The sequence below is a fragment of the Petaurus breviceps genome, unplaced genomic scaffold (assembly GCF_028583685.1).
Source record: "Petaurus breviceps papuanus isolate PSGF00001 unplaced genomic scaffold, PetGlider_PUasm1.0 184, whole genome shotgun sequence".
Taxonomy (NCBI): Eukaryota; Metazoa; Chordata; class Mammalia; order Diprotodontia; family Petauridae; genus Petaurus; species Petaurus breviceps.
The window spans coordinates 11,719,311-11,739,479 of NW_027185793.1; the positions used below are offsets into that span (position 1 = coordinate 11,719,311).

Genomic DNA, 20,169 nt, shown 5'->3' on the forward strand with positions numbered 1-20,169 from the left:
ATATTTAGATTTGGTTTAAAGATGTGCTGCTGAAAATCATTCAATCAGAAAGATAGTTATGAGTGCCTGTTATGTATTAGACTTGAAAAGTTGAACATAAATCATATTTTTATAAATTATATGCCCTTTAAAACATTTTAGATTAATTTTTAATTGACAGTAACTCCCTATACTTTAACATTTGGTGGAGTAAGCAATACTTTAATTTTGCCAAGCTTTCTTAGAAAGAAATCTGGACTTGCAAACTCAGATTGAATGTCACCTTTGCCAATTATGGTAAATAAGCCTATGGGCAAGCTACTTAACATCTTTGAGCCTCAATTTCCTCATTTGTAAAGTAAGAATAATAATACCTGTAGTTTTTTACCTCATTTGGTCTTGTTTGTAAAATATTTTATATTGTTAAATTTTGTTGTTCAGCATTTTTGAGCATGTATTTTACATTCAGGGATAAAAAAAAATGATGCAAATATCTTGTCACAAAGAGAGCTTTGGAATGTCGTAACTGCCATAACAACACTTCTGCAGAACCTTCTTTTAATGCTTTTGGAAATAAAAGAATCTTTTATAATTTGAATAAATGTTCTCTAATTTAACTATTTAGTAACTGATGTTGTCATAGATAAGTAGACATGACTGAAATTATGTTGTTCTAGATCTTTGACTGACTTAACTTACTTTATATCAGTTTGCTTACCTAGTGATTTCAGGTTATAGGCTAATGGTATAAAGTAGTCATAGAATGTTAGTAATGGGAGGAATTTTAAAGGTCCCTTTCGTTTTTTAAATGAGCAAACTGATACCTAGGGAGTTTAACTGATTGGCATAAAGCCACACACCTAGCTAGTTGAACAGCTAAGAATAAAACTCCTATTCTCAGAATCATAGTCAAATTCTCTCTCTCCAGAACAGCACAACATCTTTCTAAAATTATGTGTTGGCCACTGTGCAGACTCCAAGATGGTGGCATGCAGTGGTTCCAGTCCCATGTGCTAAGCAGTGGCCAAATCCTCTGGCAAACACTGCAGGACAGTGAGGAGCTAGTGCTCAGACCAGGAGGCCTGTGACACTCTACCATAGCAAGTAGACTGGCTTTCCATCCCTCATCTTCAATATTGTTTGAGACCTACTGGCAGACTCTCACAGTGACTTTCCCCTATACTAATGGGACCCAGGTCCCCAGTACTCAGGGCAACAGGCTGATAGTGATAGAGATACATAGGCTCCATTGGACCCAGAAAAGTGAGGCCTCTGAGTACAGTGAAGGTGAAGATGAGGAAGACTCTAAAGAGAAGAAACCCCAACTGGAACTGGCTATGGTCCCCTATTATGGAGCCATTAACTGTCTCTAGGTTGCATGGCTCAGGGCAGGAATATGGGCTGAGAAAGGCCAGGTGGAGGTGTTTTCTCTTTATAGGTCCTTGGAGGCAGTGGATGATTCATACGTCCTGGCATCATTCTTATAGGATGAACAGGACTAGACCGTGACCCTGACCCTGTTTGCCTTTGTTGGCCACATACCTAACAGCTTTGCCCTCTACTGGTGCCCCCATTCCTCCAAGTGTTGCCTGGTTGCCTGCTGACTGGTGATTGTCAAAAAAAAATAAAACAAAAACCCATTCACCTACCCAATAGGGTTTCCAGACATGCGTAACCATTCCCGCTCTATGGAGGATATGTAGTGGTCACCAGCTCAGGACATGGTCTTTGCATCATGTTTAGCTGATGCCTCCATCCAAATATGGAAGGTCTAGGCAGTGCCAAGTCAGGACAGCATGCTTATGGCCCCATCTGCTCATGATGCAGATGTCAGTGTCATGATCTGGAGTTATTGGGAGACATCCTTTCTGCTCAGCAGAGGTGACAGTGGCACCCTCAAAATGTGTAATTTCAAGCAGTTCAAGACTGGCTCCCCATTGGCCACCTTCAAGCAACATATAGCACCTGTGAGCTCCATGGGGTGGTATGATCATCACAGAAGCAGTAGATGACCACCTTATTTAGTTGGATCTGGTGGTTGAGAGGGACCTGGAGGCAGGCAGCTCAGAGTTTGAGGGAGATCCCCTGGTGATTGAGCTTGCTTCACCAGAAGCTGTTGTTCATGCACCAAGGGGACGCAGACAACAGGGAGCTACATCAACATCCTCAGTGTCAGGGCACCTTCATCAGAGTGAATTTGTCTGACTTCACTGCCTTCAGCACATCAGCATCTGATCCCAGGACCTCCTTTTGGAATCTGGGCTGCATTTGTCCCATCCCCCTCTTGCTTAAAACAGATTGGAATACCCTACTCCATCCAGTATAGGTAGCCTGGATTTTCCCCATTTGTCTCACAAAAAGGCTTATTATTTTGCCTATTCTCTCCCCTAACTGGATATTCTTCAACCTTTCTCCTTTTGTGGAGATTTGAACCTATTTTTGCCTGTAGAAATAGGAGTGACTTGGCTTGCCCTCCATTTCCCCCAGCCCCATGCAAGGATTTGGTTTGGCCTAGTTGCTTTCATGAATGTACTGGTTTCCCCACCCTCCAGTGTACTTAGATGGTTCTTGTCCTCACAAGGACTTAGAGAGAGGAGGGCTTGCAGTGTTTGAGGATCAGAGTAGGGCAGGGTTCATTAGATATGGGTATGTATGTAATCAGTAAAAGAATAGAGAATGAAAAAAAAATGTGTCAACTGTCACTCTCGTTTTGGGGTACTACACCAAATTGCACTCAACATTAGTGCATTAGGGACTCAGAGAAGCTAATTATTACTCTCAGCTTTGTAGCAGTAACCCTGAAGGACTGTTTCTGATACTGTAGCTCACAGTCTCCCACCTATGTGCTTCCCACTAACAATCAACCAGTTGTTTAGTTACCTTTTAGAAAAAAGCATTTACTAAGGAAGTTTAACAAGAACAGTTGGTTTAAAACATTCTCCAAAACTTCAAAAAAATGTTAAAAATTGTTTTTACATGTAATTGGGGGGAAATAATATTATTTTTAAAAATTAAAATATCCTCCCCCCCAATTTCTGGGTTTGGGTGCAGTACCTTTATGTGCCAAGTCCTAAGAACACAAATACAAAAATGAAGACAGTTCCTGCCATCAAGGAAGTTGCATTCTAATAGAATAGATAGCACACTTAGGGGGATAGTAGCCAGGTAAGTAAACTTTGGTCCTAAAAGTTACTTGGGTGGTGAATGGGGCCATGAAAGAATCGTTTGATCACACCCCAGAAACAATGTCAGAGTTGATTTGCTCATGGTTCTAGACTTGAAAGGGGAAGGAGGGTATACATGTGAGAGTAAGGTAGTTGTCAAGGCTCAGGCAAAAAGAGTTCCAGTGCATTATTTCAGCATGTAACTGCCTTATTTGAATGCAGTGTGGCAGCTATTGTTACATTACTTGACGCTTTCTGTATTGATGTATTGATGTTTTCTGACTGGTGCACAATGCTTTGAAATCCAAGTCTTGATTATATTACCACAATACACTGTAACTCATGAAGCTGTCTGCCCACTATTATGCTTTTCCACATATTGTATTAGTTTTGTCCTTGGTTACCATGGCTGTATACATGAATGCTTCAGAAATAGTCCTTTAAAGATCGCAGAAAGAAAAGACTAATTATTCTCTTCAGCCCCTGGTTACTTCATGCCTATGGAATAATCTCCAACTCCAGAGTAGATAAATTAGAGCAAGACTGGCCTCTCATGGCTTTGGTGCCGGCCACTGCACTTTTTTACATACTTACGGCAAGGGATACCAAACCTTGGCAAACAGTGGATATTAAGTAAAATGGAACATGTGCCAACAAACCCAAAAAGCATTCTTGATAAAAAACAAACTGGGGAATCAAATGTAAATGTTTGAACGTTTCTTTGTCATGCTGTGGTACACCCTCTACAGAGCTGATGCCACCTGATTGCCAGCAAACCTTGTGGACTAGACTTAGAAAGTACCAAGCATAGGGGTGGCTAGGTGGCACAATGAATAGAGCACCGGCCCTGGAGTCAGGAGTACCTGAGTTCAAATACAGTATCAGACACTTTACACAAAACTAGCCGTGTGACCTTGGGCAAGTCCCTTAACCCCAATTGCCCTACCTTCCCCCCTCCAAAAAAAGCAAACACACACACACACACACACAGAAAATACCAAGCAAGCATCCAAGTGATATTTGGAAGAATTGCACTAAAGTCCCATGATGAAGCACTGTGTTGTACTACTGCTTCAGTTATACTGCAAAAGGCAAACAGTAGCCCTTTGATTATTTCTAGCTTATTTTTTGCTATAATGCAAAGTGGTATTCTCCTCTTAGAGTTGTCCATTTCCTAAAAACGAATGTGTAAATATATGTAAGTTGACAGTGGTGGTGTTATATAGAACATAAGAACAAAAATTACTTTAGTTATTTATTTTCACCCATCCAATATTTTGGCATAATACAAAGAATAAAATAGTAATATTCAACAGGTTTTCTGTATAGATAGATAACTTTATTGAAGAGATGTTGAAGTTAGTGTTCCTTAAAAAAATAATTTAATGAAAGTTCTAAAATAAAAATTCTGAAATTTTGTGTCATTTAAAAAATATAATTGGGAAACATTTGACAAAATAAATAAAAATGCACTATAAACATAGATAATTTTAATACTACCATAAAATATCACATTTGGGTTTTGTTTAATTGACCTACAGTATATTTAATATTAATATTTGAAAACATCAGATTATTTTAAAATTTTTCACTAGGCAAATTGCCATGAATTTGTACAACTGAGAGAAAGGCTTTTGATTAAGTGTTTCTTTCTGTATGAAAAAATAAAAGCAGCATTTAGGGTGGTGTAAGGAAGCTGTTTTATGATTACGTGAGAGTCTTTTTTAAATTAATACGAGTCTCAAGCAAATGGGTTGGAAATCATGCCTGATAGTAATGGGAAATAAATCATATCCTTACTGTCATGTCTCATTGTCTATCTCTCAATTTCTTTAGGAGGTGATTTCCTCTCTTTTTTGAGAAAGAAGAAAGATGAACTAAAACTCAAACAGTTAGTGAAATTTTCATTCGATGCTGCTTCTGGTATGGCATATCTTGAGAATAAAAACTGTATACACAGGTAAGGAAAACAACAATTTTATAAGGTTTGTTTTTCCCTTTGCTATAGAATATAAAGGAGCATAATACTACAAAATTAGGATAACTACTTTCTTAAGATGACATCTGAATTGTTTCAGAAGATTAGATCTAGATTTAAAGTTTCCAAGTTTTCTGTATTGTGATCTTTGTTAGTTTTTAATCCCATATGTTTTAAATTTTTTTTCCAAACTCTAAACTCTAGTATGCATTTATTCATACTTATTTTCATTAAGGTAAATATAGCCAGTTTGAGAAGGAATTACTTACTGAATGAGAATTTGTTTTACTATAATTACAAATAATTTAGGGATCTTGAAATCTACCAAAATAGTCATCTAGAAGTCTTTGTGTTATCACCAAATTGATATTTTATTATCTTGTTATTTCCTAATTTTGAAAGAGACTGGTAAGAAAGTCATGCAAGTTTACAGTAAGAGCACAAATTCATTATTTATCTATGAATTCAGTTAAGGATTAAAGACAATAGTATTCTCATTTTTAATAGAATTAGAGAAAACTTTATCTAATTTGTAATGATGACTTATTCATAATCCCTTATACTAGGTACATATATATATATATATATGTAGGTAATGGTATAAAAAAACCTTTCAATTAAATTCAGTCATATAATCATAGAATTTAGATCTAGAAGACAATTTAAAGATAATCTAGTCCAGATTTATATTTTTAGACATAGAAACTAAGTTCTTAATCCAAACTTTCAATAAAACCCAAATTCTGTTTTAAAAAAAATTGACATTTTAAGTAAGTTTAACGCTACAAAATAAACCCCCCCCCCAAAACCCAGCTTAATATATATTGTAACTATAACAATATCATTCTCTTTTGAGTAGGATTCAGTGTCAGATGGGCCCATCATAAACTTCAACCAAGAGATTTAGTTACTAACAGATAAAATGATCATTGTAATAAGCCAGACCCATAGCATGGATTCTAAGGCTGTTGTCTTGAATTTCTTTTATCTGTTCGGTTTGTGGTAAAAACATAAATTACTTTTCCTAAATGTGTACTCTTAACTGATTGGGGTTTATTTGGGGGCTGGGAGGGTGGGCAGAAAAGCTGGATAATTGGCTCATTGGTCCATGAGCTCATAAGCTTTAGGCCTGGAAAGTATCTTAGTGATCATCTAACCCAACCCCTTTATATTGCAGTTGAGAAAACCTAGACTCAAACTAGTTATCTGACTTGTTTAATAAGGCCACATAGCTTACTTGCAAGCTAGAATCTGAACACAGGTTCTTTGATTACAAATGCAATGCTTTTTCTACTTTATCACACCAGTTCATAGATAGAAAAAGACTTGAAAGCTTTATGTTATTTTTAGTGCATAATCTATTCAGAAAGGTGCATGTACCCCAAACTTTTGGAATGATCATGAGCCCCATGTAAACTAATTCTCAATTCCCTATTTCTAGGGGAAAAAAACTTTGGTGATGATTTTATTGTAGATTTTGATATTAGGGAGGTAGGAGTGAATCTATTCCTACTATAAAAATAAATATTGGTTATCATCTGTGGTTCCTCCAGAGCTAGAATTATCACGAGCCAGTGGTCATCATAGACCTAGGACATAGACATAGAGCAATAAGCCCAAATTGAAATATTTTATACATGCCTCAGTTCTAGTAAAGCTATTTTATGAAGCCATTAGGGGAAGATTTCTCCACTGACATCCTTTTCTTATGCCTCATTATAGTATGATGGCTGCCATATATACCAGACCAATATTACCAATGATGAATAGGTATAAAAATTTTCATGAAGTACTCAATAAGACCCATCAACTTAAATAGACATATAATTTAACATTCAGTGACTTTAGTGCAAAAATGGAAATAAAAGACTACAATGAAAAATATACTGCAAAATGTGATTCAAGTTTAAGAAATAAAAAGGCCAGAGGCTTTTATGTCAGGATTATGCTTATATGTCATTGTTACTTTGTACAAGAAGAGAGTTCAGAGGAATTGAACAGGGCAAGCACCAAATAATGTAAAAAAAAAAAAATTATATTCTAACTGACAGGGTATAGCTTTATTATTGATATGGAAGAAAAGATGAAAGAATAATAATGAAAACATATGGTATACAACTAAATTCCAAGCGAATTTTTTGTACAAGCTATTAACAACAATAAAAATGACCTGCATAAAGACTTTGATGTCACGTACTTCAAATTTGTTGATGACACAAAGCCAGGAAAATAGTAAAACATTTAATGATGAGTTAGGATTAAAATATCTCACAAGCCTGGGATATTTGGAATGTAATTTGGGTGAATTATAATTTTAAAATACAGTTAGAACAAGCATAGAGTCCTACACAGATTTAAAAAATCATTTTCATAAGTGCGATATGGAAGAAGCATGACTGGGTGTCAGATTGTTTGAAAATATCTGATGGATATACTAAAAGTGAATGTATCAGTGGACTCAAAATGAATCAACAGCATGATATAGTGACTAGGAAAGCCCTGTTAAGAAGAGCCTAGTGCTTAGGACTGCAAGGATAATAGTCTTACAGTAGTTTGTTCCGGTGTAGTCTTTATTCATATTTATAGAAGTAGATAGACAACATGGAAGCCATCCGGAAGAAGTCATCTCCAATAGTGAAAGACCTTGAAATGAGGAACTCAGGGTGTTTAGCTTGGAGAAGCCTTAAAGAAGATATGAAAGTGTCTTCAAGTTATTTGAAGGGGTGTCATGTGGAAGGATACATTTAGCTTTGTTCTACTTGGCCTTAGTAGGTAGAACCAGGACAAGGGCCAGAAGTTACACAGGGAAAGATTTAGGTTTGAGTAATGAAAAACTTCCTAATATCTATAAATAAAATGCTCTGCCTTGAGGGTGGTGGAGGTGGGGAGAACATAGTACATTCCTACTCATTAAAGATCTTCAGTGAAAGTGCTTTAGGCAGAAACTATTTATTAAGTATAATATAGAGGAGATACTTGTTTTTATGAGTTGTAATAGCTGTCCTTTGATGTTTCTTCTAACTAAAGTTAAGTGAAATTAGTTGCCACTGTGAGAGAGCTTAAACCTCCATTAAAGTAGGCAAATAATTTGTGTTCCCACACTCATTCATTTGTTAACCCTTCTTGCCCTCTCACTTCTGTCTTCTTCAGTCATCTAAAACTACGCTGTATGGTTTTCATTGATTGGGTTATTACTAAATTGAGTGGCCTTTTCTCAGTTCTAATCCTTCTTGAACTCTACAGCCTTTGACAGTGCTGACCACTACCTTCAGAATCCTCAGTTTTCCCTGGATTTTCATGACAATATTCACTCCTAGACTTCATATTACCTGATTAGTCTTTCTCAGATTCCTTTAGTGGATCATCATTTGTGTCTCACTTATTACGTGTGAGTATAATAATCCAGGGCCCTGTCCTAGGCTTTTTCCTCTTCTCAATCTACACTTTCTCAGTGATTTCATCCGTATCCATCTTTGTGCAGATATACATATTAATGGTAAACAAGCATTTATTAATAATAATTGGGGAGATCTTTTTGGTTTGGGGAATAAAAAAAAAGGGAGCAAAAAACATTAAAATTAATTGCATTATGGGGCAGTTAGGTGGCGCAGTGAATAGAACACCGGCCCTGGAGTCAGGAGGACCTGAGTTTGACCTGAGTTCAAATCCGGCCTCAGACACTTAACACAAAAACTAGCCATGTGACCCTGGGTAAGTCACTTAACTCCAGTTGCCCTCCAAAAAGCAAAAAAAAAAAAATTTTAATTAATTGCATTACATTTACAGGGAAAAAAGTGATACTCAAAGTCCAAAAGTTCTAAAAAGCTAACATATCATATATGTGTGTACATGTATGTATCATAGGAAGAGATACAAAAACTAAGCCAGGCAACAGTTATAGTTTAGTGAAGCCTATATCAAAATCACAAATGCTACTTGAAAATCTGCCCCTGCTGCATTCTCAAAAAGCAGCAACATTTTAAAATATTTATGTGAATTTTCTTTCTATAGCATCTTGATTAGTTTTATAGTTTTGTTAGCTGTGAGAAAAACATAGCAGTATTTTCATTACAGAAAAAGCTCAGTTTATAGCAACTGTAAAATGTAAATAATTGCATAAAGAAATGGTCTATTTTTTTTCATCGTATTTTCCATTTAACTTCTAGGATAGTTCTAGAAACTTTCATTCTAATTGAAATTATTGTGGTTTAGTATGAAAGTTTCTGAACATTTTTTTTTGTTTGGATTTTCTTTTTAATCAATTGTGAGTATAATTTGGACTTTCTCCATTGCAATTTTCAGTGATTTTTTTTTCTTTGTGCTTTGAAGCACAGAGTTATGTTCTGTTGTTTTTACTTGTATAAGATGGCTTATTTTAGATTCTCTAGGTCCAAATGGGAAAAAAAAGTTGCATTGACATATCAAGTTAGATTTTTGAATTGAGTGAATTGAAGGATAACGTAACATAGGTTTTCATCAATTGCCTGACTAGTAAATGAACTGTTCTGTAATATTTATGAGTGTTCCTAAAAACTTTTTTATACCATTTTCTTTCATATCTCAAGAAAGTCAAGAATTAATAAATTCTATTTAGTAAATACTATTATTACTATTGACTGAGAACACAAATATATTTATTACTGTTGGTCAATAAGAATCCATTAAGTGTCTGTGCCCAGCATTGTGCTGAGTAAGTACTAACAATATAAAGAAAGGCAAAAGGTAGTCCCTTTTCCCAAGGAGCTTATAGTCTGCTCCATGCATAGTGGACAGCTAGTGAAGAAGTCTCTGGAGTTTATTGGCGTGGTGGGGTATAGGAGGCAACATAGGCACACTGCAGGAAAATCACTCTGGTGGCTCTATGGAGGATGAGCTGGATGGGGGAGAGACATGAGGCAGGCAGATCAAATAGCAGGCTATTGTTTAAAGATCGATTCCCTACTTCAAGCCTCTCCCCACTCCAATCCAACCTTCAATTAGACACACGAGAACTGGGAAAGGTCTTAGCTAAAAACCCCAGGGTCTCCCACTATATCTGGGCCATCACCAGTGGTCCTGACCTATTGTCTTGCCATTGGACCCAGTGACTCTGGAGGAGAATGTAAGGCTGATGATTTTACATAGCTCTGTTTCACTTAAATCCAGTTCACTTGCAAGTCAAGACATCACCCTCCTGATGTTATTATTGATACTCTTCAAGAGCAAAGAATAAATAGCAACCAAAGTGATTTTCCTAAAATATTTATTAACTACCCCTAGCAATGTCCTAACAATATTATTTAGAACCTATTTATTAAAACAATGCAGCAAGTATTTCAGGCTTTTATTCCACTCCCTTCAAATGATTTATGAAGATGTTTGAAATGACCATTTTTGTTGGGGGAGTTTTTTCACTTTTGGAAACCCTTTTTCTTTGGTGTGTTTGCTTGAAATAGCTATTTTGGGATGACAAGTCTGGGTTAGCCACTAGGTGGTGCTCTAAGTCCTGAGCTACCCACTTGACTATGTGTGCAGGTACAAGCAGAACTTCGCTGCTTTAATTCCTGAAAGCTTCTGCACACATGCAGAGTGAATGTACCTGAGTCTCCTTGCCCCCGAAGCCTTCCTTTTAGGAACTATGCTAGTGTTTCTGCCTAAGGATATTAATAATTATAATAAACTACAAATCATTCATTGCTCAACCTTATCCCACTGAGAGGCTGATCTTTTGCTCATTTTTTTATGACCTGTAAGTGTTGCTCACTCCTATGTAGGGTACTATAAAATAGAAATTAATTATAAACCTGGAGGAGTGGGTACACTACTGGGCAAAATCAGGAATCTTAACCTCCACCCAAAAATAAAAATTAAGTTAAATTGAAATTCTCAAAAGGCTAAGTAGGTGTAATGTTTAAGTCTATAAAGCTTTAGGAAAGCTCTCTCCATCAGTCACCATCAAAGTCTCATGGAGAAAGGCAGCAATGGTCTCAGTGACATCCTGCTTCAGGCCAGCAAGCCAGGCAAAAGTTCCCCTCTAATATATCTGGTTTATGTTCTTAGGGGCTGCAATCATAACCATGGTGAGGGGAAAGGTATGTCAAATAAAGAGATGAACTGCCACATTTCCATTCACCCCTAACTTCCCCCTCCCCCCTATCTAAACCACCCACCCCTGTCCCCAGCTGATGAGCCTCTGACCTGTCTACTTTAAAGTTTTGCCACTCTCTTCAGATCTCCCTCTCCTAAGCAGACTTCAGAACATGAGCCTTCTCATTTCATGTTTTTAATACATACCCAGAGCTTCCTCCTTATGATGGCTTTTCAGGCTTCTCTCTAGCTGTTCTGTCTCTCATTTTCCCCAAATAATTTGTTATCCTTAAAAACACTTAATGATGTCTATATTCTGGGTCTGTTTCTAAAATTAAAAGACCTCTGCATGTTTTTGTATGTATTAATGTAGACCATTTCTCTTAATTTGTATGTCCATTTTGTTCACATTCTAGTTTAAATTGTAGATTTAAATAGTTAGTAGATTACTCAGCAAAATAGTGCTAATGAAAGCAAAGTATTGTATTGTGTAATAATAAGTGTAAAGTTACACCAGCAATTAACAAACAATAAGATAGATTGTAGCAATAAACTCAGTGCTAGATGAAATTGAACAATAGTGAAATCAGTAACAATTCCAAATAGAGTGACTGGCAGTCAGTGACTATGGATAAAACATGTTGGCAGTCATGATGCATTTGGAATTTTATGGAATGCACTAGATTGTACAGAGAAAGGAATTCCAGTGGGAAAAACAGATGATCAAATCTTGAACTTGGGGGGAAAATGCTAACAGCTTTAAAGAAAATTTCATATTTTTTAATTTCAGAAATAAAAAAGTGTTTAAAATTATTTGCCATGAAATTTTTTTAAATTCCATCTGAAAGGAAATACTCTTAAGTTCAAAGTACTTCACAAAATTCCAAAAAGAAAATTCTGAGATGAGTTTTGTTCTCAAAGTATTCCTTATTTTAGATATTAATTATATTTAACTAATAACTTTTGTTTTGACACAACATATTTGGAGCCAAACCTCATACAAGATAACATTCCCTGCCCCCCAAAACATAAAAGAGTAATTGCAACCAATAATACATAGAATCTAATACCTCTGTAGTTTGCTGTAACACTACTTTATTTTTGAAAATAAATTGTTTAATGCCATAAGGATACAAGCATCTAGACAAGCCCCTTTACAAATATATTCTTTGAGAAACAAGTTTGATTATAGATGAACAGAAAGGAGGGGAACATATTTCAATTTTGACAGTGTTGTAGTATCATTGACTGTTGCATTTGGAATGAGTTTTGTTGCTTCTCTCCTTCCTGAATTTATTTACCTTGTTATAGTCTTCTTATATATTAATCTACAGCTCTATCAGTGTGCCTCCTTTCTTTCAACCTCTCTTTTTTAAAGCTTATATTCACTATTTTTCTTCATCTTTAGTTTTGGAACAGACTCTAAATAGTTTTTAAGGTAAAAATTCCCCATACTTCCTGTATGATATAAAAATGAGAAATACTACACTTCTTAACTTTTTAATCACTACCAACCTATTGCTGATGCTCAGCAATGTTAACTGACTTGTTCAGAGTCATAAAGAAAATGGCAAAACCAGGATCCAGTCTGGGTCTTCTGACTCTAAATCCTGAGCTTTTTTCTCTATATTCTTTTTCATTAATTCAAGGATGAAATAACCTAAGGAAATCCTTTCCCTTCTCAAGATCCTCTTCTCAGTTTGTCACTACTTGTCAGTACTCCCTGCCTGTCTTCTCCTCATTCCCCCCTTGTGTTTTGCCTAGGCAATCTTTTCTTGATTCATCTGCTTACTTTCCATTTTTTTTGTCAGTCCCAATGCAAATAGATAATATGCATGTTCTGAAATTCCCCAGATATAAAAGACTGAAAAGTATGACATGCATAGTGCTCCAGAGAGGCCCCAGACATAGATATTCCCTATGAGTCCCTGTTCTATCATTCTCAGAACTGCAATTCATTTTCTTTTTCTGACCTGTACACTAGCTCGTACCCTCTGCCTGCCTGCAAAGGATTATCTATTCTGTGAAATTGACTCAGGGAGAATATCTGTTACTTTCAGGTTTACAGGTAGACCAAGAATAGACAATTGTATTTCCAAAAGCAGCAGAATAAAACCCCAAATAATTCTATGTGGTGGTGGTAGTGGTGGGAGCAGAGGTGAAAGAATAATGGGGAGCATGAGTGTGATAATTCCTGGGAACAATGGGATAAAACGTTGGGATAAAAAAAGACTGAGAAGCACAGCATTCAAATATTATTAAACTAATCCTGTTATCTCTTCTTGGGCAAACACATTTCAAATTTCATTTAAATCTTACATTCAATATCCTTTTGAACTACTCAATTCTATTCTTGATTGAAATATAAGGATTTTTTTTCCATTAGTGGGTTAATGCAAAGAATCTTAATATTAGCAGCATAAAAGTGCATAACATATTTACCCCACTTCTGTTTCTCATTGACCTTAGCTTGACTGATGACAATTAGAAAGAAGTGAATTTTTCTGTTTTTCCTAAAAGAAAGTACTTAGAACGTTATCTTTTAAAAATCATTTAATATGTAAATTTTAAGCCATTGGGGAAGAGAGATGCATTAAGGGACACTAAAACACAGTAAGGACAGAGAAGAATTACTTTTTGAATAGTTGAATTGTTTTTAAACATTTTAAATGAACCTAATAGTGAAGGCTAGTATTAAGGTGATATTTCTAGAAATTGAAGTCCATTGTTTTTCCACAAGACAGATCCTTTATATAGGTAGTGATGAATACATGGTTCCCTCCTCACTACATTTATCTCCCGCCCCTCTGAGATTCAAGGACTCCTTGAGAAGTTACTGGCATATTCACTTTTTAATCTAATTGATCACAATTTACTGGATATTTCAATAATAATACATGTATATTTAGAAATAGAAATATTTTAATATTAATTCACGTCCCTTAAAGAAAACCCTCTCCCCCCCCCAAGTAGTTGTCTGTGATGTTAACCTGAAAGTTTGGTTAAAGGCAACAAACAGGCTAGGTGATATACAGTTAAAATCATTTATTCCCTTAAATCTAAATGAAGCTAGCAAGCTTATATGTACAAGGAGCCAAAACCTAAGTTCTGATTGCCTGAACAAAAGAATACATTTTAGAACCATCCCAATTCAGGGTGGCTGTGTCACTCAAATTTATGATCTCTGTAAATGTTTAATCATTGTATAAGAAAGGAATTTTCTTAATTGAATAGATGGTAAATAAAATAAGGTGACAAAGCGTCAATTGAAATTATGACTCAGGTTATTTGTGTTTTATTTTTTTAATTAATTTGTTTGTTTACTTTTAGTTTACAGGATTCAATTCCACAATTCCTTGAGTTTCACATTTTGTCCCCCTCCCTCCCCTTCCCCCCATGGTGGCATATAGTCAAATATAGGATCTGTAACAGAACCACTTCCAGCTCTTCTGTCTAATTAGATTCCTCCTATGACCCCTGATGATAATAGGGTTCAGAGAGGACACATGTAACATCTCCTGATATTCAAATGTAAGCAGTTTATCCTTGTTTAGTCTCTTATGATTATGTATTCATTTTGACCATTTTTTTCTCTTAAGTTCTCTTGAACTTCAAACATATTCAGCTCTAGTCTTTTCATCAAGAATGCTTAGAAGTGTTCTATTTCATTAAAAATCTATTTTTCTCCCTCAAAAATTATGCTGTTTTGCTGGGTAAAATTATTCTTGGCTGCAAGTCTATATCTATTGCCTTCTGGAATATCATATTTCATGCTGTTTCTTTAAAGTGGTAGCTGCTACATCATGTCCACACATGTCCTGACTGTGACTCCTCAGTAATTGAATTCTTTCTTTCTAGACACTTGTGGTATTTTTCTTTGAACTGGGAGTTCTGAATTTTGGCTATACTGCTCTCAGGCCTTCTCATTTAGGGTTGTTGTTTTTTTTCTCTATTTTTTCAGGTCAGTTATTTTTGCTATAAGATACCTTATATTTTCTTTTAATTTTCAATTTTTAGGTTTTGTTTTAATATTTCTTGTTGTCTTGTGAAGTTATTGACTTCTATTTGGTCTATTCTACTTTTCTGTAGGTTGTAACTTGGGCAAGGTTTAATTCCCTTTCCAGTTCTTTCTTCCATAGCTCCCATTTCTTTTCCAAGTTTTTTTTCTAGCACTCATACTTCATTCATGAAAACACTTTAAACTTTTTTTTTAAACTCTTGCTTCATTTCTTCTAGGAATTCCAGTTACATTTGTCCCAAGCTACATTTTAATCTGAGGCATTACTTGTAGATTTTTTTTGGAGTCATTCTGGTTTTCTAGATTTGTGTCTTGAGTATCCTTATCATCATAATATGGTGAGTTTCTTTGTGTGTGTGTTTGCTCATTCTTCCAAACTACTTTCTTACTTAAAATTAAAATATTCCTCTATGTACTTCTAAGGGAAAGTCTGGACTTGTTCTGTTGAGCATTTCTTGGGGTATTGAGTATCGTGTTATTCAGTTTCTCAGGAATAGCTCAGACTTGGGACCTGTAACTTTATAGTGCTCTCATAGTGCTCTGCTCTGATTGCTACCATGTCTCCCCCTTACCCCACAATCTGTGCTCGGTAAATTCCTTACCTGTTGTTGGATCGCAGCAACAGGAAACCGCTACTGAACTCAGCCACTATCAACCACCTGGGAAGCTCTACTTGTTCAGAGTGATAGACCTGCAGGTCTCCCTTTGTTGTGGTATTCCTGCCATGTTTATTCCTTTGCAGGCTTCTGCTTGGACTAGAAGTCATAAATTAGACCTCGCCCTGCAGTTGGAGTCCTATCCACAGTGCTGCTGCTTACTTCTGAATTTGCTCCTTTCTTGGTACATTGTCCAGGGCCCACAACAACCCTTGACTGAATGCCATCCCTGTTCATAATCCTTTTCTTTAATTCAGCCTGAATCTGCCACCTAGAAAACTGGGTAGTGGGTGACAGAGTTGCCAGACAGTACCTTTTCTCTAGTGTGGGTCAAGGCCCCTCCCCTCCCTGTGCCCGGAGTGTCCCATGTGACTGCTCCTGGCCAAACTCCATCTTCAGTATCTATCGTATACTATACAGTATATATAGTATCTATCTGTCTTCCTTTGTCCACTTAAGCAAATGATTCACTATGACTTTTTCATGAATTTTTCATCAGGATTCTGTCTGATGTGTTTTCTAGAACTATTTAGAGGAAGTTTTTTGTGGGGGTAAGTAAGGGTAGGGGAGTGTGCTATACTGTTTCCTGCTACTCTGCCATCTTGACTTCCCCCTCTATGAATAAATTTTAGTCATTTAGGTAGATTTTAGGCTTTAAGGCGAGCAATTAGCTAACCTTGAGTATATGTAAAGGAGTATTATATGGGATGCAATATTTTAAGCAAATGCTGCTATTAATAGGACTCAGAAAAAAGAAAAAAAAAGTTATGTTTCTAATTTCAGATTTTATATTCCTTAAACTTTTACAGAAACTCACAGTAGCCAGGAAAAGTATCTTTCCAGATCATGAAACACAGTAACAAAGCTATTTAGATTCAAGATATGTGTGGACACTGGCTTACTAGATACTAGCGTAATATTGTAGAACATTGAAATGTCTCCTTTGGTGTTACCTCCCGGAGGCAATAGCAACACCTACTTGCTCGCTTGTTATAGAAACTGAGTTTCTGTGGAACTTTTAGGTTTACAAACTATTTCTACATGTTCTCATTTAATCCTCACAAAAATCCTGTGAGGTAAGTGGGACATAAAGTATTATGCCTATTTTATAGATTAAAAAAATGAAACCAAGGAATATGAAGTGATTGGTCAAGATCACATAGTAGTATATGTCTTACATGCGATTCAAACCCAGGTCTTGCAAACTCCAAGTCTAACATGCTTTTTACTGGGCTGCATTTTCCCCTGTTTAACTGGACTACAATCCACATGAAATATGACACCTGAGACCAGTGCAGACTCCCTAAGGACATTTTCCCCAGGTCAATCACTCCTTTTTACCCAACTTGCTGCTTATTCTCAGAGCTGTGTCAAAAAAGAACCACCTTCTGAGTAAGAGAAATGAATCTTTCTTTTCTGAAAACTTTGCACTACTACATGTCCAGAAAGTATTGATTGACTGTCATGTAACTATCATCAAATTTAGTCAAGGATTTTCAGTAGAGGCATGTGAAGGAATTAAAATACATTAATGAAATTCTTATCCTGGTTTCTCAGGGTATTCATCTCTTAAGTATTTTATTTTTATTTTTAGACTTCTCTTCAAGTCACCTTTGTTTGACTAGGCAGATTCTCTAGTTCTTTGGCCTGAAGACCTCCCATTTGCTTTCAGAATGATGAAAAGCCCCAGATTCCAAAGGCTTTTTAAATACTTTTGTTTAATAGTTAGGGCCATTATTTTGTTCCTGAGTAGAGAGTTTACTACAGGAGTTGTAACTCTGTAATTAGGAATTGAAACAATTATATCTTTTCATAGCCCCAGTTTGATATTCTGTAAATGCTGAAAAATAAAATCTAGAGCTGGGAGGGACTTTAGAAGTCACGTAGACCAGCTCCCTCATTATGCAATTGAGGAAACAGCCAAGGATGAAGCAGCTGCCGAAGTTAAAGCACCAAGAATTGAACTGATCTTATCATCCAGATCTTCCCATAACACCAGAAGGAAGATCAGACAGGCACCAGGACCAGCAGTCTCACTGAACTTGGGAAGAACAGGAAAGGTGGGCCTTGAGCCCAGTTCTGCTACTTACTACCTGTTTGACCCGAAGCTGATCATTAAGTTGACCCTGGGTTTGTTCAACTTTAAGATAATTAACTCTGAACCATATGAATTTATAAGTTCCCTGCTCGATTTATGAGTTCTATAATTTGTGTTAGATGAGTGATCAAGAGTAAGGCTTCTTCTAACTCTGATGTCTTATTATCTTCTGTAATCCTGTTATCTATCCTGAACTCCATTTGCTAATTCAGGCTACCAAATTACTTCTTACAAAAATATTGGACTAAAACAATTACTTTACCCCTTCAAAGCCTTACTATATTCTGGAGAGACAGAAACTTTTCTGATGTGGTTTTACAAATTGTTTTGCTTTAGTGGAATGAACAGAAAAGCATTGTATTACCAATAGCTTTAGATATCTCTTGTAAATGGAATCATTTTATATCATTGTTTAATAGTTTTGAATGACCCTGCTTCTTCATAAATTTCTTCCTTCTCAAGGTGAGTGTATTTCTGTCAGTTCATCAAATTTAGAATGTACCATCAAATATTATTTCATTTTATATTTTGTAAACAGAATTTGTTGTTTTTGTCATTTTGAATATTAAGAAATAGTATTTGAGTTCCCTTTTAAAAGTCTGATGAATTAACCTGAGTAAATGTCACATTATTTTTTTAAAATGCTGACACTCAGTGGATACTAGGAAAGCAAATAGGCATTTGCATTTTGTTATTGTGCCTATGTTTTTTATTATAATTTGCCACAGTATTTCAAGATAATTGTTACTGATGTAGTATCTGTTACTACCCATAAAAACATTAGCTTTACATTTTGCCTTTGGGATATTACTTTTTGTAAGTAAAGAGAAAAATTTAGTTTGAGTAAAGATAAATGAGTCTGAATATGATGTTATTTTCTATCTCTTAGTATGAATAAAAATAATTCATCAGTTTACAGTGAAGACTAAAGTGAAATGAATAAGAAATAATGCATGATCATGTGTCTTAAAAGGTCATAGAACAGAAGATGAATGGATTTTTTACATTTGTTACAAAAGATTTACTTATATTATAAATGTTAGTGCTTCTGGAAGCAAACTTATTGTGCAGTAATTTGTCCAAGCTTTTAGACTTCAATTCCATCTTTTACAGGAACTTGTTTTTCATTTTAAGAAGTGTTGCAGACATTACTAATTCTTTCTCAGTTGCAGTGTAATAAATGCATTACAGCCATAATGTTAGCATTTTAAATGTTTTTCTTCTCCAGAGAAACCTCAAAATCTCTAATTCTGTGTCAAAAAAAAAAAAAGAACTTATTTTATCCCTTAAAGCCACTCCTCCTCACTTCCCTATTTCCTTCCATTCACCTGTGTTCACAACCTTGAAATTATTCTGGACTCTTTACTGTCTCCTTCACATTCAGTCTGTTGCCAAGTCTTTTTCATTCTACCTTCACATCTCTCATTTCTGTACCCTTCTCTCTACCTTATTGAAGTCATTACCAGACTCCTTCAGGTGTGTACAATTGCAATAGCCTTTTAACTGATCTCCCTCTATCCTCTGTATAACTAACAAAACCATCTTCCCAAATTACAGATTCAGGTGTATCTCTCCCTTGCTCAGAAATCTTTTCTGTTGTCTCTAGGATAAAATGAAAACTTTCAACATAGATTACGTTAATGTTCTCCATGTTCTCACTTCAACCTAGCCTTTTAGGCACATTTTGTATTATTACCTTTTATGCATTCTGCGTTCCAGTTAAACTGAACTCTTAAGCCATTCCCCAAGTACGACATCCCATGTCCCATCCCATCCTCTTTACCATGATCTCCTAGAATCCTTTTTTTTCAAGGCTCAGCTCCACAAAGTCTTCCCTGTTTGCTCCAGTTGTTGGCGCTGTCTTGATCCTCAGATTGCCTTGTATTTACTCAGCATTGTCCAGGGTGTTCCCTCAAGGAAAGGGAAGTTCCTTGAAGGAGCTGTTTATTGTTTTGTTTCATGGATTTAGATCGAGAAGGGACCTCAAAGGTCATCTAATTCAAGTCCCTTCATCTTACAAATGGTGAAACTAAGGCTAGAGGAGTTAAAATGACTTGCGTTAAGATCACATTGGTAAAAAATGGTAGAACCAGTACTTAACCCTGGGTCTTGTAGCTGCAGTCATAATGGTCTTATCTTTATACCCCTGGCACATTGCTAGCACACCTAGTAGCTAGAAGGAATTGAACCCTGTCACCCACAGCTGTGGT

General features: G+C 35.9%; 1 protein-coding gene and 1 pseudogene across 10 annotated transcripts in view; both read left to right on the forward strand.

Moving 5' to 3' along the window:
* The window catches only part of LOC138161191 (glutamate-rich WD repeat-containing protein 1 pseudogene), a 25,250-nt pseudogene extending 20,278 nt beyond the window's left edge, over positions 1 to 4,972 (forward strand).
* The window catches only part of FER (FER tyrosine kinase), a 288,611-nt gene that overhangs the window by 185,260 nt on the left and 83,182 nt on the right, over positions 1 to 20,169 (forward strand). For all 10 annotated transcript variants that reach the window (XM_069088134.1, XM_069088138.1, XM_069088142.1 and 7 more), the window contains one exon: positions 4,980 to 5,103. In XM_069088134.1, coding sequence (XP_068944235.1) covers positions 4,980 to 5,103 — 124 coding nt within the window. The remainder of the gene's footprint in view (positions 1 to 4,979; positions 5,104 to 20,169) is intronic.